Source organism: Culex quinquefasciatus, chromosome 3 (genome assembly GCF_015732765.1).
Source record: "Culex quinquefasciatus strain JHB chromosome 3, VPISU_Cqui_1.0_pri_paternal, whole genome shotgun sequence".
NCBI lineage: Eukaryota > Metazoa > Arthropoda > Insecta > Diptera > Culicidae > Culex > Culex quinquefasciatus.
Window position 1 is genome coordinate 68,095,508 of NC_051863.1, and position 20,111 is coordinate 68,115,618.

Below are 20,111 nucleotides of genomic sequence, written 5' to 3' on the forward strand. Positions count from 1 at the left end.
TACAACGAAAATTTAGTGTTTCTAAATATGCGTTGGAACTTGCAGCAAACACTACATTCGCCCCTCGTGGTTGGGTGAAAACACAAGGGCGGAAACACTATTTGGGTTGTATTATTGATGTTGTTTATTAGCCCTTTTGTTTTTTTGTTTGTAAAACTACGTATTTTCGAAATTTTGAGATGTTGGAGGGTGTTTTAGAACCAGTTTTGTTCGCTTTACATGATTCTGACGAAAACCCAGTTTGTTTACATCTGCGGGTATCGCCCTTTTTTCGAGTTGAGTTGGAGAATTTGAACGGTGTGCGTCGCGGTCCTCGCGCAGGATTTTCGTTGCCGTTTCCGTCTTTGTTGTCCCCCCGATTGTGTGTGTATTTCGATCCGGGCGGTTTCGGGATGTTTGACAGTTGAGTTGGAGAATTTGAACGGTGTGCGTCGCGGTCCTCGCGCAGGATTTTCGTTGCCGTTTCCGTCTTTGTTGTCCCCCCGATTGTGTGTGTATTTCGATCCGGGCGGTTTCGGGTTGTTTGACAGTTGAGTTGGAGAATTTGAACGGTGTGCGTCGCGGTCCTCGCGCAGGATTTTCGTTGCCGTTTCCGTCTTTGTTGTCCCCCCGATTGTGTGTGTATTTCGATCCGGGCGGTTTCGGGTTGTTTGACAGTTGAGTTGGAGAATTTGAACGGTGTGCGTCGCGGTCCTCGCGCAGGATTTTCGTTGCCGTTTCCGTCTTTGTTGTCCCCCCGATTGTGTGTGTATTTCGATCCGGGCGGTTTCGGGTTGTTTGACAGTTGAGTTGGAGAATTTGAACGGTGTGCGTCGCGGTCCTCGCGCAGGATATTCGTTGCCGTTTCCGTCTTTGTTGTCCCCCCGATTGTGTGTGTATTTCGATCCGGGCGGTTTCGGGATGTTTGACAGTTGAGTTGGAGAATTTGAACGGTGTGCGTCGCGGTCCTCGCGCAGGATTTTCGTTGCCGTTTCCGTCTTTGTTGTCCCCCCGATTGTGTGTGTATTTCGATCCGGGCGGTTTCGGGTTGTTTGACAGTTGAGTTGGAGAATTTGAACGGTGTGCGTCGCGGTCCTCGCGCAGGATATTCGTTGCCGTTTCCGTCTTTGTTGTCCCCCCGATTGTGTGTGTATTTCGATCCGGGCGGTTTCGGGTTGTTTGACAGTTGAGTTGGAGAATTTGAACGGTGTGCGTCGCGGTCCTCGCGCAGGATATTCGTTGCCGTTTCCGTCTTTGTTGTCCCCCCGATTGTGTGTGTATTTCGATCCGGGCGGTTTCGGGTTGTTTGACAGTTGAGTTGGAGAATTTGAACGGTGTGCGTCGCGGTCCTCGCGCAGGATTTTCGTTGCCGTTTCCGTCTTTGTTGTCCCCCCGATTGTGTGTGTATTTCGATCCGGGCGGTTTCGGGATGTTTGACAGTTGAGTTGGAGAATTTGAACGGTGTGCGTCGCGGTCCTCGCGCAGGATTTTCGTTGCCGTTTCCGTTTTTGTTGTCCCCCCGATTGTGTGTGTATTTCGATCCGGGCGGTTTCGGGTTGTTTGACAGTTGAGTTGGAGAATTTGAACGGTGTGCGTCGCGGTCCTCGCGCAGGATTTTCGTTGCCGTTTCCGTCTTTGTTGTCCCACCGATTGTGCGTGTATTTCGATCCGGGCGGTTTCGCGTTTTCGCATTTTAGTTGGTTTTATCTTTCCACAGCCGGCTGTCTAAGATTAAATCATTTATGCTAAACTCAACACCAAATAACCGGGAATAGTCTCATCCGCATACTCCGACTGTTTGCCTTGAGAATGCATAATACATCACACCATTAAACAAAATTTATTGATTATTGGGTCGCATCATCATCCTCTATGTTGAATCCTGGCCATTACCCTTACCCACTAACAAAATCCCATGTAGAAGTAGTTTTCCGGCACACGCGGGGGTGTGGATATCGTATAGAACCCACCCTTGGTAGCAGCCTGTGCTAACTAACATTCCCGTCCCATTCCCTCGAGATCTACAAACTGACATGGCGGGCGCCGTTGGTGGCCAACGACTGTTTCTTATTCGCACCGGCTCTAGTTTTGATGATCGTGATGTTTTATCTTTTCAGCGCATTCATGCATGCTGTTGATAAGGGAAACATCATTTGATCGTTGAAGCGTGTGACCGGTTGTGCTGATGGGATATTATGGTCCTGTTCAGCAACGGAGAAGGACAACCATGGGTGGTCTCTCATGCTCATGCTCATGCTCATGCTCTGCGGGTATCGCCCTTTTGAAAAGTTGTTACTGATTTATTGAAAAACACGCCATTTTCGCATTTTCAAAAATGGAAGGGGTCGTACCGCCCCAACGGTCCACCGGTCATGAGATATCAAAAAATCGACCTCGGAACCGTGATCGGGGATCAAGATAACCCCTAAGATCAACATCTAACGCAAATCTAAAAGGGGTCAGGGCAACTTGTTCCGATTTCGAGTGAGTTGACAGAGAATAATCTATGCTTCAAAATGTACATCAATTTTTTTTCGTCTTTTTTTTTCAACGAATGACTGCAAAATAATACTACACTCAACCCCCGGTGGTTGGTCACTTTTTCGTTTGACACTTTTTTAGTTTGTACACTCAAACCCCGTTGGTTTGACACCAACTGTTGTCAAACGAACGGGGTCACTTTTTAGTTTGACACCCTTCTTACACGGAGTTCACACACACTACTAAACGTTTGTTTCGATAGTGTGCGTGAGCGCCGTGTAAACAGTGACAGTTCGTCACTTTTTAGTTTGACTTTGACCAACCAACGGGGTACAAACTAAAAAAGTGTCAAACGAAAAAGTGACCAACCACCGGGGGTTGAGTGTACCCCGTTGGTTGGTCAAAGTCAAACTAAAAAGTGACGAACTGTCACTTTTTACATGGCGCTCACGCACACTATCAAAACACACGTTTGGTAGTGTGTGTTAACTCCGTGTAAAAAGGGTGTCAAACTAAAAAGTGACCCCGTTCGTTTGACAACAGTTGGTGTCAAACCATCGGGGTTTGAGTGTATAACGATGGCCTGTGTCGAGAAACAACTCACTTTTCCTGTCATTCTCGAGCGACGAAACGGCCTACTTTTCTCTACGAAAAATAACGAAATGGAAACGAAGTGCTGACAAGTTCTTTTTTTTCAACCCTGAAATGGATGCTGAATACACTCAAACCCCGTTGGTTTGACACCAACTGTTGTCAAACGAACGGGGTCACTTTTTAGTTTGACACCCTTCTAACACGGAGTTCACACACACTACTAAATGTTTGTTTCGATAGTGTGCGAGAGCGCCGTGTAAACAGTGACAGTTCGTCACTTTTTAGTTTGACTTTGACCAACCAACGGGGTACAAACTAAAAAAGTGTCAAACGAAAAAGTGACCAACAACCGGGGGTTGAGTGTAGTTTAAATTTTCAGCACTAGTATCGAAAAGTAATTTTTTAAACATTTTTTTTTGTTTCGCGGTGAATTTACTGAACACACGGAAGTTAGGCTTAAAATTTCATTCAAAAAGCGTTTTTCGGAATTGCACAAAATGTTGTATGCAACTCGTTGCAAAGCTTGATTCTTTCAGCACTCATCGTATTTATCCAACTCGATGAACTTCGCTAGATAAATGTACGACTCATGCTGAAAAAATCTGTTTTTTTTTGCAACTTGTTGCGAGATTGCAAGCTACGGTTTCAACATATCAGCGAAAACGTTGACGAAAAGTTACCCCCAGTGAGGATATTTTTAAAACCTTTTGAACATTTTCCAGATCAACTTAGAGTCTTCGTCAAAAAATATGATGAGCATGCCACTTGTTTTGTGTGTGGTTTGAAGTGTTTTAGTTTATTGTTTTTTTCGTTCCCATTTTTCAGCCACCTTTACAATCTCACCTGTCGTCACCTGTGCACCTGCCCGTTACAATCCGCTCGATGCTTCCGCTGTGTGAGCTTGCAGGCCCGACTGACCAAACCTGACGACGACGACGAAGCGAGTGAGTGAGTGAGTTATGAGCTTCCTCGTCGCCGTCGTGGCTCTTCGAAATTGCGCACGCAGTTGTAGGGCTGTTGAACTCTTCTTCCGGACTTCCTGGTTCGAGTTCAACAGACGAAGAGAGAGAGAGGGATTTTCACCGAGAGAGAGAGAGAGAGAGAGAGAGCGAAAAAGTGTGGGAGAGTCGAAGCCGAAGAGTTCGACGGTCCCGATGCATTGAACTCTTGGAGGCTTTTCCGGGAGCGCACCGTCCCGATGCAACTTTCCGACGGGGGGGAGCAGGGAGCATTTTGGGGAAAAGAGAGGAGGACTCCCGGAGAGCGCGCGCGGAAAAGTTCTTGCAGACACACGGTTTAATTTTCCACACAGAATCAGGTTTTATTTTAGTTTGGCACCGTTATCGGAATGAAGCACAACAGCAGCAGCTAAGCAGCTGGGAACAACAACAATAAAGCACAAGTCCGTTCAAGTCCGGTTTGGACGGAAAGGGGGAGTAGACCGGACTGACTGAGAGAGTGACAACTCGTTCGGTTATTTCTAATCTCATCGCAAAAATTCTTCATCTAATCAACTGTCATTGTTGGAAAGGAAGGAAATCGCGCGCGCGTTCTGGAAATCACAAGGAAAATTGTAGTTTTTAAGGGTTTTTTGGTCACCGGAAGTCAGAACCTTTTTGAGTGTAATTGTGAGCAAAGTTTGTAGCAAATAAAGAAAAAATAAATAAATAAATAAATAATAAAATCATTAAAATCTAACCAGTGCAGTAAGTTATACCACAGAATATCCGCATAATCGTTACAAATAACCTCCGAAAATTGGTAGTGTTTAAGGTGCACCAAAACGGATTGTTTGGCATGTCCCGAAAATGGGTCACTCGGCAAATCCCAGGGCTGGGGCAGAAAAGCAGCTTCGGCTGCAGTTCCCTGTAAGGATCGAGTCTGTTTAAGGTCTAAAGTGTTAAAGTTACCCAGAAGATTCAAGTAAAAAGTGTGTTAGAAAATCCTCCCACAAAAATAAATCCCCCAAAAAACGAAGAAAATGGATACGGATTAGCTGCGACGACCAGACCAGACGTGTGCGAAATATAGGTCATTGAAACGGCCCCGTGGCAGTGTTGCCAGCTAGTTTTTTTTTGTTTTCTGGTGGCGAGTGAGTGAAAGTGCAACGATGGAGCTGGGCGGTGAGGTGTTTACGATGGGGCTGGCCCTGAAGCTCCAGAAGATGCAGCCGCATCCGACGGATTTCGGGACCGAGTTCCGGCGGGAGAACTCGAACACGGGAGCCTCGGCGGCCTACACCAGCGACGGCTGGGACGGCGGAGTGCAGGTCAGTTCCTCTGGCGGGAAGGGAGGTTCATTTATTATTCTTGGTTTATTGATTCGAAAATAATGATGGTGGTGGTGGTGGAGGTGAGGGGGGACACGTGGGAAGGTGGAAGACGGGGGGCATCCAGGTAGAGGAGCAGGCAGCACGCGCGCTCGCAAATGAGTGTGGTCAGGTTTGGACGCCCGAATGGGCTCACCAAAAGCAGGAAATGCAAGTGGCAGCGTTGCCAGGAATACAGGGAAATAATCATATGTTGATTGTTATCTTGCGAATCGATTTGGAGAGTTGAAGAAAAGTTACAACAAGATATTTCAGAATGTGGTATGTTTTTTTTAAATTTTAGCTGTTTGACCTTGAATTAATGTAAACTAGAGCACGTAATGTAAACAATAACAAACTTGTTCTATTCAGTTGAATTTTCCCGATAATATATTGAAAAAGCTTATTTTCTTGTAACAATATTTGTGGTGAGCGGCGGTATCTGGTTTGTTTCTTATTTTAGGAAAATTCCCACATTCAAGCAGTGTTTGAGTCACAACAAACGTCCAAAGGGTCATTCTTATGCATAATTGGCTGAACTTTTCCAAAGAAATTCAAAGGCTCACGATATAGTTTATGGGGTGCAAACTTTGAAAAACTGGTTAAAAATAGTCGAAATCATCACTCTTTCAAAAAACCATTTAGTAAAATTCTAATAACTCGTAAAAATACACGCAAACCTCTTATGTTTCAAGATTAAAATTTGTGTTTTTCTCTTCTCTACTACTTTGTAGAACATTGGTACACTCTTAAAAGCAGGGTTACGAAAAAAAAACACGTAATTGAAAATGACAAGTTTTATTCTAAATGAAAAATGACCTATCTGGGTTATTGCGGATTCGAAAAGTATATTAAATTCTCACGATTTATTGACAGTTGAGTAACGGGAAATAATTTGTTTTCGAAATTTTGAGTACGTCTAATAAAATCCGTCAGGACTTTTTGTTGTTGAAAAAGTGATGCTGATGATTTCAGTTATTTTTTATCAGGTTTTTAAGTTTTCACCGCGAAAATTTCATTTTTTTTGAAAATTTTAAAATCAAGACTAACATTTTAAAAGGGCCAAACATTGAATATTACGCCCATTTAAAATGCTAGTCTTTATTAAAAAAAATTTAAAACATTTTTTTCAAAAAGATCGGAAAATTTCACGAATGTTTCATGTATTAACATTGAAAATCGGACCATTAGTTGCTGATATCGTAATTAGAAAATGGTGGGTTGTTTTGGTCAGACTTAGAAAACTTCAATTTTCGTGTTTCTTTTTCTTAAAGTGGCTCTATCTCAGCAACCCGAGGTCCAATCTTCAATGCCTCTTAGACAATTTTATAGCAAATTTTCTGAACTTCTCAAAAAAAATATTTCTGGAAATAGTCACTCATGGTCACATTTTTGAAAAATCAAAAAACTGCAAATATTTCGCTAAAATCAAAATTTCGCTATATCTTGAAAACGGAGCCCTTTATCAAAAATCTGTAAAGTACTTTTCGATTGCAAATTCAATTTTGCGTTAAAATATAATGTCAAACTTTTTTTTGCATAAAACTTCTATTTTTTCCAAAAATTACTGTTTTTTTTCAAAAAATCATAACTCGGTGGCAGATTTTTTGACCATGTTTCTCTATAGCTCAAAAGTTGCGGATGTTTGGCCCCTAAATCATATCAAAAAATCTCGAAAATAAAAAAATACATATTTTGGGAAATTGAGTTTTTGTGGAAAAAATGTTGATAAAAAAAATCTGCAAATCTTTTTTCCGTGTACCTATTTTTTTCTCAATAGTCCTCAACAATACCTACAACTTTGCCGAAGACACTAAATTGATCAGAAAATTCACTCAAAAGTTACAGCTGTTTGAATATTTACATACCATTTTTGTATGGACAGCTGCCAACATTGTATGGAGACTTATACAGGTGAACCAATGACACAAAAAAGCTTATTTGGTTTTAGGGAAGGCCCTCACAAAGTTTGAGCCAAATCAAAAAATACAAATAAAATCCATTTCTGGTTTTGGTAGAGAATTGCTCAATATAAAAAAACTTAATTTAGGAAATAGCTTTAAACAAAAATATAACATCATATTTTTTTGTTCGGCCCTTTTAGATTTTTAAAATAAATTCATCTTTGAATAAAGAATTGAAAAAATAATAGTGTTCAAAAGCAATTCAAACAAATAAAAGCTACATGATAACATTCACTGCAACAGTTGGTCTTGTTGGTCCTACCTTCAAAAAATTGCAATAAAAAAAATAAGGCTGGTGATTTATTCTCTAGGAAATCTGTCGTTTTTCTTTAATTTTAATTTTCGTATTTTTTAATCCGGCCAAATTTTTTTTGGAGCTTTCAGTATGCATCATTAGTTTGTGCATACAATTGTCATACAAATTTGGCAGCTTCCCAAAAATAAAAAAATGTTTCTGATTTTTAATTTCACTTTTTGTGACTTGATTTGCAAAAAAACAGTATTTTTTCTGATATGGTTAAGGGGACATTTTTTTTATTCGTTTTTATTGGTGAATAATTAAGATACAATGAGTTATTTTGAAGTGCATAACAGAGTTTTGGAGTTCCTTTCAGCTGTGTGTTGCATCATAATCCATTTTGGAACAATTATTTCTTTAACCAAGGCACTAGCAAGAGTAAGAAAAAAAAATTAAAAAACATATAGATATTGCAAAGGAAAGGGGATATATGAAGAGAAAGCTTCTATCTAGATCACAGGTTATTTATCCTTTGTATATGTACGGCAGCTCCGAAACCGCGTCATCATCTCCCCCGCGAGAGCAAAGAACTCCGGCAGGGTGAAGAGATCTTCCCCGGTGATTTCTTGCTGGGCCGTACTGCCACTACCGGCAGCAACCACGCTGGCGAACGAACGCCCCCAACCAGGAGGGAACGCTGAGTTTTCCGCTGGAACCGTAAGCTGTCCAGCTGCAGGAACGGCTGCGCTCGTACTTCGCTGAGGAGGGTGGGACGCTGCTGCTTTCTTCTTCCTCTTTTCCTGCTCCTCGGGGTAGGCCTTGCGCGCGATGCATCCGCGGTGGTTGCCGGTATAGTTGCCGTCACAGTTCGCGCACTTTACGCGCGGCTTGGTTTGTTCTGCCTTGTCCACCAAGTCCGCCTTTCGTGGCAGTGCGCACGCCTCCGAGAGGTGTGACTCACCGCACTTCACGCAGCGGGGCCGGAGGTTGCAGTTCCGTGAGCCGTGGCTGAAATTCTGGCAACCGTGGCATTGCAATACGTCCGTCGGGTTCTTGGTGTAAAACCGCCTGTTTACCGAAAAACCGTCCAGCGTCTTAGTCCGCCGCAGGTCTTGGATCTTGACGGTGCCGAGGTCGAAGTACAACAGGTACAGTGTGTGTGTAGCTGTGACTGTTGTCTTCCGCGAGAGGACTTTTATCTCCCTCGGTTTTATTCCGCGTCCGAAAGGTGCTTCTTCAAATCGGAAACTGGACGGTCTTGGTAACCCTGTAAGACGACCTTAACAGTGGGCTTCTCGGGGTTGAATGTGTAGAAATTGAAGTTGCTACGCTTCAATTCTTCAAACACCAGGTCGAAATTCTTTTCATTCAGTGTGATCACTTGCACTGCCGTCTTACCGATTTTCAAACAATATCCGAGGCCTTCCAGCAAACTCGTCAACATCGTCCGCCAACGTGTCCAAAACAAAAATTGGAGGTGGTCTTCGTTCCGGTGGAGAGTTGTTCTTTTTTGACGTTGACACTTTTTAGCGTGCACGTCCATCGTCGTAGTCATCGTCGTCGGTAGTGCTGCTACCGTCGGTGTTGTTGTTGTTGTTATTTTCTTCGTCGTTGCTCAGCATCTGGAACTCGTTCCAGCCACTGGTCGTGGCACCGGAAGTACCTGAACGGGTTCGCACTGGTGATCTCGGAACATATCCGGGGTGTAGTAACTTTTTGTCGATGCCTTCTGCGCTCACGAACGGGCAAAAAAAAATCTATGACCGAGTTATGATTTTTGGAATCAATACTGATTTTTTTTCAAAAAATCGAAATAACAGTCGGAAAAAAATTTCAACTTTATTTTTCGATGTAAAATCAAATTTGCAATTAAAAAGTACTTCACTGAAATTTTGATAAAGTGTACCGTTTTCAAGTTATAGCGATTTTTAGGTAACTTGTTTGGAAATAGTCGCAGTTATTCATTTTTTTTTTAATTTGTGCCCATGTGCGCAACTTTGATAAAACATATTTTTGAAAAGCTGAGAAATTTTCCATATTTTGCTTTTTTGAACTTTGTTGATACGACCCATAGTTGCTGAGATATTGGAATGCAATTGATGTTTTCAAAATCTCACCCAAATAACCCACTGTTTTCTAATGTCGATATCTCTGCAACTAATAGTCTGATTTTCAATGTTAAAATATGATATTTTGAAATTTGGTGTCAAAGGGACTTTTATGTAAAATGCCCGATTTGATGGCGTACTCAGAATTCCGAAATAAACGTGTTTTTTCATCGAAAAAAAAAACGAAAAAAGTTGGTTGAGGCGTTCGAAATTAAACACTTTTGTAGCTCCTCTTCAATGGCATGTCTGCCTGTGTGGATCAATTGGACCGCGCACTGGACTCACAATCCAGAGGTCGCTGGTTCGAATCCCGAGGCGGACGCAAAAAATTCTAAGTGTAAATATAGGTATTCGGTGCCCTCTCCCCGTGCCATACCTTCACACTTATGAGACCCGGGAGGCGGAGTCTTGTCGCAAAAAGAACGATACACAGCTGTGGAACCGTTGATGAAACCGCAAGGTTTAAGAGGGCCACATTATAAGGTGTTACGTCGATTCCGTTTTTTTCAATGGCATTATCTGTGAAAAAAATCAGGATAATTTTTTTTTATTTGCCTGAATAGATTGATTGTTGTAAAGCGATTTCGTTTTGTAAAACATATCGACGTTGTCGTGCTATCTTGGCGCACCCGCCATTTCGACGTTCCGACCTTGAAGAAACAAAAACGAAAGCAAGCAATGTAAACAATAACAAGCACACACCAAATTTTTTTACTGAAATTCTGTAAAGCTTTACTGAATTTTCATCTACTGAAATTTCAGTAAACGATTCAGTAATTTAGATTTTACTGAATTCTCAGTTAACTGATATTTGTCACTTTAACAGATGAGCAATTCTCTGAGATTTCGGTCATTTGATTTTTTCTGTATTTTTTAATCCGGCTGAAACTTTCTGGTGCCTTCGGTATGCCCAAAGAAGCATCCCAGCAACTTATTGCCCGATTCATAATGTTAAAGTATGAAACATAGGTAAAAATTTTCCGATCTTTTCGAAAAAAATATTTTCAAAAATTTTAAATCCAGACTAACATATTTAAACAGCGTAATATTGAATGTTTGTTCTTTTTGAAATGTTACTCTTGTTTTATTTTTTTTTATATTTTTTTCGAAAAGATCGAAAAATTTCACGAATGTTTCATATTTTAACATTGTAAATCGGACCATTAGTTGCTGAGATATCAACATTAGAAAATGGTGGGTTGTTTGGGTGAGACTTACAAAACATAAATTTTCTTGTTTTTAAACCTTTGCATGGCAATATCTCAGCAACTAAGGGTCGTATCAACAAAGTCCGAAAAAGCAAAATATAGAGAATTTTCTCAGCTATTCAAAAATATTTTTTTCAAAAGTGGGCAAACATGAACACTATTTTTAAAAATTCATTAACTGCGACTATTTTGAAAAAAGTTACATAAAAATGGCTATAACTTGAAAACGGTGCCTTTTATCAAAATTTCAGTGAAGTACTTTTTGATTGCAATTTCAATTTTACATCAAAAAATGAAATTGAAAAATTTTTGCGATCAATAGTTCGATTTTTTGAAAAAAAATGTATTGATTCAAAAAATCATAACTCGGTCAAAGATTTTTTGCCCATTCTGGAAATTTCTGAAAAGTTGGCATTTGATGTCCTCTAAAACATATAAAAAAATGAAAAAAAAGAAATAGTGTTTTTTTGCAAATCAAGTTTTAGTGACAAAAAGTTAAATAAAAAAAATCACCCATTTTTTTTATCATTTTTTTCAGTGTAGTCCATATCCATACCTACAACTTTGCCGAAGACACCAAATCGATCAAAAAATTCCTTCAAAAGATACAGATTTTTGAATTTTCACATATCATTTTTGTATGGACAGCTGCCAAATTTGTATGGAAAATTATATGGACAAACTAATGATGCAAAATGGCTTTTTTTGGGCATACCGAAGGCACCAAAAATGTTTCAGCCGGATTAAAAAATACAAAAAATAAAATTAAAGAAAAAATACCAATTTCGTATAGAACTGCTCAGATGATTTACTGAAATTTCAGTAAATTGACAACAACTAAAATTTCGGCAAAAGAAATGTCAAATTATTTTGCCGAAAATTCAGTAATTTTCTTGACAGTTCATTTGCTGAAGATTCAGCAATCGTTGCTGGTATTTCAGTTATCAAAATTTGATTTTGCTTGTCATTGAAAATGTTTCCAGTACTGCTAATTATACATTTATTTCATCAATCGTCCAAACCTAAAAAACTGGTGGTTAGCATCGAGGCATTTATTATTACCATTTTTTTACCTTGGTTTCTAAAGATCACAATACAAAATAAAAAAAAAACACATGTGTTGCAACATGTTTGAAAGAGGTTTTTCTCTCGGCAGCATCCAAACAATAAGACATATGTAAGTGACATTTCAGTTTGACAGATATGCAGTTACTGACTTTTCAGCAATGTTTTTGTTCATTACCGAATTTCAGCAAAAGTGATGATTACTGAATCGCATTCAGTAAATTATTTTACTGAAATGGCAATCCAAAATTTGGTGTGCACGTTTTGTTTTGGCTGACCATTCTGTGCAATGACCCGAAGTTTGGTTGAAGTTGGCGGCTGGAGTCCCGAGTTATAATTACAAATGTTTACGGTAGTCTAACTTGTACGTGCGTCAAACGCGTTCTGACCTGAAATCCCTTTGGCCAGTTGTCGCACTTACAGCAATTGTCAGGGAGTGACAAGATAGCACGACCAGATTGAAACTACTTTCATGTGTAAAGTGACAAAAATGCACGGAGTTTTTTCGGATTTCGTTGAATATATCAGGATTGAAATCGAATTTTGGGGATCTGTTAAGGTCAAAAGGTGTTGCATTGTGAGCTGCACAACATGACGTTCTTAACTCAATTTTGGCCCAAAATGCACGTACGACAAGTTAGCACGACGGCGACGATATTTCAACGCCAAGCACCTACATCATCGAATACAACACCGTTCAAATCGTAAACAAGCAATTTGGACGAATTTCACTCCTCTAAAGTTGCATCCTGGTGCAAAATGTCGCTGGACGGACAAATTAGTGAGTCGGCCGCGCAGAGCAGCAGTTTCCCGAGAATTCCATCGTCTCCCTAATCCGCAGCTGGAGTGTATCCTAACACAATGCCAGTGCTAAGACGAAGGCTTTTGCGTTGTGCTTCGCCGGTTCCGTGCAACCAACAGGACGAACCACTCGTTCGAACCCGGCATTGTGTGTGGCACAACATTGGCTTCATAATCATAATCGGTCATAGATAGACAGATGCAAATCTTCTGTGATTCGTATCAATCAAAAATTTAACGGTCAATTTGAATTATTTGAAACTGTCATTAAAAAAATTCACTTTGTGAAATTCGTGAAATTTTTTACTGTCAAAGATATGAGAATTACTCAAAAGTATTTAAAACAACATAAAATGAGAAAAAATAACATTCGATCTATGGATAAATACCAGGATTTCAACTGTCTGGCAACCAGGCGTCGTGTTGTGTTTTGTAGTTGTGTGCCTCTGTTAGTATGATTTTGAGAGCAGTGGGAGTGAAAAGGTGCATTTGATGAATGTGCTGTACCGCATTTAATGTATGCCTTGCACACCTTGAATGGACAAATGTTTGATTGGAATAGTGTGTATGATGGTCGGTCGGGTTGTAACCAGCCAGCCAGTATTCATACGACGACCGTGACTGTGTGGCTTTCCTCCTCGGGGTTTGTGATGGCTTGCAGCAGGTCCTGGCTGGAATGGACTCCGGTGCTTTCTTTGGCCCATTTTCCTTGGCGACCCTCTTTGCGTCTCTGCTCCTGATGCGATTGAAGGAGGAGGTGGTGGATTTGCATTTATGATGAATGGGATCTTACCAGAGGAGTAGTGTAGATTACTTGGAGGAAAATATAAAAAAGAAGTTTTTTTTATTTTATTTTTTTTGCAAGTGTTTGGATTAAAAGAAAGTTAAACAAGATAAAACAACTCGTTTTCTTAATGTTGAAAAAATACCTTTATCAATTAAAATAAAAATGCTTTTGTAGTTACTATCAAGAGCAAAATGAGTTCTGAAAGTCGTGAAAAAGCGTTTCGTTGTCACTTTGTAAGTAAAAATCGGAATTCGAACAGTATATATTCAGAGTTGGCCGTAGAAAAACTACAGTAAATTTAGCAAATTGATTTTGCCAACTACTAAGCGCAACAGAGAAGAGTGGTTTAGTTGGCCGGCACTGAAATGATGGGAAAGTATAGTTTCCGTCAAAATTTTACCCACAAAGCACCAGGACACCACTGTGTTACAGCTGCAATACCGTTCGTTGCCATTGGAATGGTGGTTGCGTCTGTGTGGGCAAAATTACACGGTACACAGGTGCATTTCTAAAGAGTTTGGCCTGGCCTGGTTTCCGCACATGCTGCCACCGTTTCTTTCAACGGTCAACATCATCATCCAGTCCCAGAGCAGTAGCATTCTTGAGAGCCCCCACAGCTGTGTTGGGGGGTAGATTTTTCCATTCCAAGTAATCTGTACGATGACATTTTTGGTTGAAGTCATTTTATAGAGTGAAACTGCTACTTGAATTTACTGTGTCGGGGTGATGGCTTGTCGTAGTCTCAAAAGTGACAGTTTGTTAAATTTTAACTTTGTTTATCAACATCGACCTCTTAATCCAACCGTAAAAGGTTTTAATTAGGACTTTTTTCGCGGAAAATAAACCCATTTTTGTCATTTGAACTTTGGAAAAGTCATTAAAATATATTCAATTATAGTCACTCTATAATTCGAAACAATTCAAAAGAAAAAAAAATAAGTAAAAATAAAAGTACGAAGCCTTTTGATTTGCCATGACCCGCCCGCCGGAATGGAAAATGAGCTTTACGTTGAAGCCGGAAAATGGCAATTTGAAAGAACAAACACAAACGTAATCATAACGTTTCGTGGAAGTGGAGTGAAAATGTTCTTTAATTATATTCGGCCCCGGCTCGATGGCACCGCGGCGCCGGTCGATCACCGTGATTGATTGGAATCGAAATATGAATCGAAAAAATGAAGGTTGAGAAGGTGCTTGAAACGGCAGACGGGCATGTGTCAAATGTAATCGGTTTGCTAGAGATTGTAAAGCAAAGTACGGGCCATCAATGTATTAAAAAAAAAGGTTTTTCTTAATTTTTAATTTTCACAGCTTAAAACTTTGGAAATATATTTTTGTTTTTGCATTGATATGAGCAATTCTCTACGAAATCGGTCTTTTTGTATTTTTCAATCCTGCTGAAACTTTTTTGGTGCCTTCGGTATGCCTTATGAAGCCATTTTGCATCATTAGTTTGTTTATATACTATTTCATATAAATTTGGCATCTGTCCATACAAAAATAATATATGAAAATTTGAAAAAATGTATCTTTTGAAGGAATTTGTAGATCGATTTGTTGTCTTCTGCAAAGTTGTAGGTATGCCCAAGTAACATTTCTAAACCGACTAGCCACCAACTAATTTTATTAAGGTTTTATGGTAGCATCTTGATTGCTTAATAGTTTTATTTGGGCATTCACCGCAACCGATAAGCAAAAGCTAATTAAGTCCGAGGCATAAAACCTTGTGACAATAAACCCAAGTAACATTTTTTCCAGGAGTTCTACAAGAGCTATTCAAGATAGCTACAGCATAGCAGTTTGGACCGCGGTAGGATAAAACTCTCTTCAAGTACTCTTTCAAACTCCTGAAGAAGTTTTGAAGAGAATTTTATCCTACCTGGCTTTCAATAAGGTTTTAGGAACGTTTTAAGAGAGTCTTGAAAACCCAATGGCAATATCATGTCAAACGGTTTTATCGCATGCTTTTTTTTAAAAACCAAAGGTGGTTTAGCTGTCATGTGCCATTAGGCATGCAAAAAGCTTTCTTGAAACCACAAGCTCCCGAAAAAGCTTTTAACGCGGCTAATTAGCAGTGCATAAATATGGCGCTAAACGCGTGTTCTAATTGAATGTGATTGACCGCCATCTTTGTTAAAAAAATAGAGAACTGAGAAACTTGATTTAAATAAGACGAAAACACTCATTTATGCTGAATTTCTGATATAATTAATATCGCAATAGATGTTTAAAAATAATTTGAACACTTTTTTTCAAGAATTGTAACAAAATATTTTTAACATTAAAAACTTTGTTTACAAAATAATGATTTTTATGAAACGAGTAGATTTTTTGGCTCTATCTCCCCTACATCTATCAATAAAATTTTAACCGCAGCTGGATTTGAGCCACCAACTGCGAGAAATAAGCTTTAAAATTATTTTAATTACAGTCATCCCTCATATTCGGAACAGTTTACAGATTGACCAATGTTCAAAAAAATCATAGCAAATTGATAATTGAACTCAATGATTCGCATTTGCCTTCATTTGAAAGCTTTTCTTGCGATCTTTCGAATGCTGTATCGAACATCTGCAAATTTTAACTTTTATATGAAGTTTTTGAAAAATTACGTTGACCCTTGAAATCCACAAATTCGGAACACTTTTTTCTAACGAATGTAAACAAACTTTGGATCTCTCTAGGAGTACATATTTATTACCAAATAATGACTTGACACACTGAAACCGATGAAACTCAAGCTTAGTGATGTTTTAAACATGGTTTGATAACTTTTTTTTGTGAAAATATCAGTTAAATTCAGGTGTTCCACAATTGTGGGAGGCACAATAACATCCCGCAATCATGGAACAAGCAATTTGGAGGCAGTGTTTTGCTGCTCAGGATAAAATAGACTTGAAATGAAGTTTTTTTTGTCCAAAAAGTACTACTTTTACTAGTGAAATAGCAAGAAAATGTCCAAATAAAGGTTCTAAAAATAGTGGGGTAGAGAGAAAAGCTGCATGCTATTGACAAATTATCACAAAAGTGTTCCGAATTTGTGGGTGTTCCGAATATGTGGGATGACTGTACCTCCAATATCTACTAGGGTAGGGTAGTCATCAATGAGACACTTTTGGTTTTCAACTTTTAAGGATTTTTTCTAAATTTTGCATCAGCATGTTTTAATGAGCTTTTTGTTGCATTTTCTTTTTTTGTGTGTGTTCTAACATTGACTAATATATGAGATCGATCCGACATCTACAGCCAGAGTTATTCAACTGTCTCATTGTAGACGCACTTGGCAGGAACAATGAGACACTTTACGAAAATCAACATTTTCTAGTAAAACATCATGTTTTTGTATTGTTCCTGTGCAGGTGACTTGCCTTGAACATTTTAGAGCAATTTTGCCAACATGAAACTTTACTTAACAAAAGTTACACTAAAAAGTATTTAAATTTTGTAAAATCCATATATTTATACCAAATAACTTTGTATGTTTGGTTAAATGAAGTTAAAACTCTTTAAATATGCCAAAAATCACTTCCAATTCATGTTTTGAAAGATTTACATGGATTTTGAAATGTTTAATGAAGAAAAATCAAAGTGTCTCATTGTTACCCATGGGCTAAAATGAGTGGGGAACAATGAGACAGCCCTGGATTCTGGGTATATTCTAAATTTTGGTCAATCCTAATGAAAGGACATTGTAGCCCAACTCAATCACTATGGAACGTCGAAAGAAATTTGAAGAAATATTAGTTTTGGTGTAAATGGCAGCCAACGGGCGAAATAGTAGTTTATGCAACAAGTTGCAAAAAGAGGATTTTTTCAGCACGAGTCGTACATTTATCCAACGAGGTTCACCGAGTTGGATAAATACGAAGAGTGCTGAAAAAATCAAGTTTTGCAACGAGTTCCATACAAAATTTTTTGCAATTCCAAAAAACACACACTGAGTGAAATTTTATGTCAAATTTTCATGTATTTTGTCAATAAATCGTTTAAATCAAAAATATGTTGAAAAGTGTTACTTTTTGAATCAAGTGCTGAAAAGTTCAACTTTTCAGCACCCATTTGAGTGCTGAAAAGTAGAACTTTTCAGCATTTATTTTGAAAAGTGTTGCTATTTGATTCTGTTATTTTTGGTACAGAAAAGTAGGCTATTTCGTCGTTCAAGAATGACAGGAAAAGTAAGTAGTTTCACGACGGAATTGCAAAAAGGTATTTTTTGTCCATAATTTACTTTTACACCCCAGAATCAAACATTTATGAATAACTTTTCAAGGGAGCGTCCATAACCAAAGCCACTATTATAGCAGACGTGTATCCAGTAGATAAACCTTTCCCGCAAATATGAGCCTTATTGGTTGAAACTACGACTTGTGAGAGCCATTTTATCATTGTTCCCCGTGTCTCATTGATGACTACTCTACCCTATTTATCATCGCCATTTTTGCAAACCATCTCCATTTTATCATTTGGCAAGGCAAAGCCTTAATTTTTGCCAAAATAAAACCTATTTGGCATAAGACCACTGACCTGACGTGCCACCCAGAATCCAAACTTGACCGCACTTTCCTATCTTCCTTCTCACTCACCCTCAGCGATCAGCGATTGTCAAACAGACGATTTGACAGATGCGCAGCTGCACTTGCTGAGAAACTTTCAGGAACAACAAATGAAAATGGGGGAAAACATATTGAAGCCCGAAAACTTTTGCAAATTCTGAACAAAACGATGAATATTTTGCTAATCTTGCATTATTTAAGGTGAAATGAGGCAAGAAATTTTGTTAAACTTCCAAATTAGGCTATCTTTTAGACTTTTCGTAACATTTCCATTCCAACTCTTATCCGCCATTTACACATGTTGTTCCAGAATTCTTCACAGCAAGAAAACAGCTGATGTGACAAAACGTCAAACTCGAATTCTGACAATCGCCGAACAAGAGAACAGTAGAAAGAAAAAGAAGCAGTGTGCGGTCAAAAATGATCGACCAATTTGTTCCTGGTGGCACGTCAGTTCGTCAGTGATAAGACGTTTGAAGACGTATGAAACGTCATTTTTCCTCAACTCCTGACTAGGTTTTAACAAAGGTTTTATCAAGGCTTTGAGGATGTTGTTAGGATTCAGTTGTAAAGCCTTGAGCTCCTAAGTAGGTTTTATAAATAGGCCGTGACAACCTTTTGCGGAGGTCCTTTTGGGTTTTAACAGAGGTTTATCAAGGTTTTGGGGAGGCTGTTACGACTTAGTGGTTTTAATGTTGGTTTTGGCTGATAGGTTTTATTGCGGTTGTGACAGCTTTGATAAAGCCTAAAATGTTTCTTGGGTGGATAAGCACTACACTGAAAAGAAATGATACACTGTAAATTATTTTTTGGTGATTTTTAATTTCACTTTTTGTTACTTACTCCCATAGGTCAAAAGATAGGTAATTTCATGGACTATCAGCCTACGGTATTAACTTTTTGGCCAATCGCAGTTTTTTCTCATAGATTTTCGATTTTTCTATAACAAACATTTTACAACGTTGACTTTTTCCCTGAAGCCCAAGAAGATGACACTTTTTGAGCTCAATTTTTACATATTCGGAATCCTCGGAAAATTCCACGTAACTTTGAAGTATTTGAGTCGTTAATTTTATTTTGAAAAATAGTTAAATAAAACATTTTTGAAAAAAAGTGGGATTTGATTTACCTTGTGATCTATACGTCAAATGCTGTATCAAGTAGGCGAATATCTTTTTACCCCTAATATGACAAAATGTAAAAAACATATTTTAATTCATTCTAAATGGCACTTTTTCAATCAAATTAGCAACTTTCTAGCTTCAAACTTACGTGAAATTTCCCGAAGAATCCGAAAATGTAAAAAAAAATCCCAAAAAGTGCCGTATTCTTGGGCTACAGGGCAAAAGTCAACGTTGTTAAAAGTTTGTTATAGAAAAATCGTAAATCTATGAGAAAAACTGCGATTGGCCAAAAAGTTAATAACGTAGGCTGATAGTCCATGAAATTACCTATCCCCTATGGGACCTATGGGAGTATGGTGTTGGAAATTGTTGCAAAAAGATATTAAGGTTTTCAAAAAAAACAATTTTTAACAGTAATTTGGAAAAGCTATGAGAAAAAGTCAAATCAATCCAGGATATCTAATAGAGTGTAACAAAAATGACTTTTTGGCGGGCATTCAGGGGTTTGTTCAGGTGGGCATACTGAGCCTAAATCCCAAATATGAGCTTGATTGGACGTAACAGGAGCTGGCGCTCCGCCCTTCAATTTTAAATGGGATTTAACCCGTAAAAAAAGAATTTTTCAAAAATGTCACTTTTTGAGGCATATTGGCCACCAATGCGTTTACCAAAAACATCAGTGGCGTGTAGGCCAGATCCTTGCGCATCTTTTGGTATATATAACATTGAAGTTTGGAGCATCCTGGAGCTCGGTACAGACCTTCAAAGTTTGGCATTTTTTCGAAAAATCGGCCCCGGCAAAAACGATATGCGTCGCACCTCGCGACGCCCGAGACGCCATTTGATTTTGCTGGGACCGATTTTTCGAAAATATGCCAAACTTTGAAGGTCTGTACCGAGC

At 38.9% G+C, this 20,111-nt stretch overlaps 1 protein-coding gene across 1 annotated transcript in view; it reads left to right on the forward strand.

The window, feature by feature from the left end:
* The first annotated feature begins 4,354 nt into the window (after positions 1-4,354).
* LOC6051290 (neuropeptide SIFamide receptor) overlaps positions 4,355-20,111 on the forward strand; it is a 358,514-nt gene continuing 342,757 nt past the window's right edge. Inside the window, exon 1 of the mRNA XM_038265058.1 lies at positions 4,355-5,323. Within this exon, the coding sequence (XP_038120986.1) occupies positions 5,165-5,323 (159 nt within the window). The 5' untranslated portion in view covers positions 4,355-5,164. The remainder of the gene's footprint in view (positions 5,324-20,111) is intronic.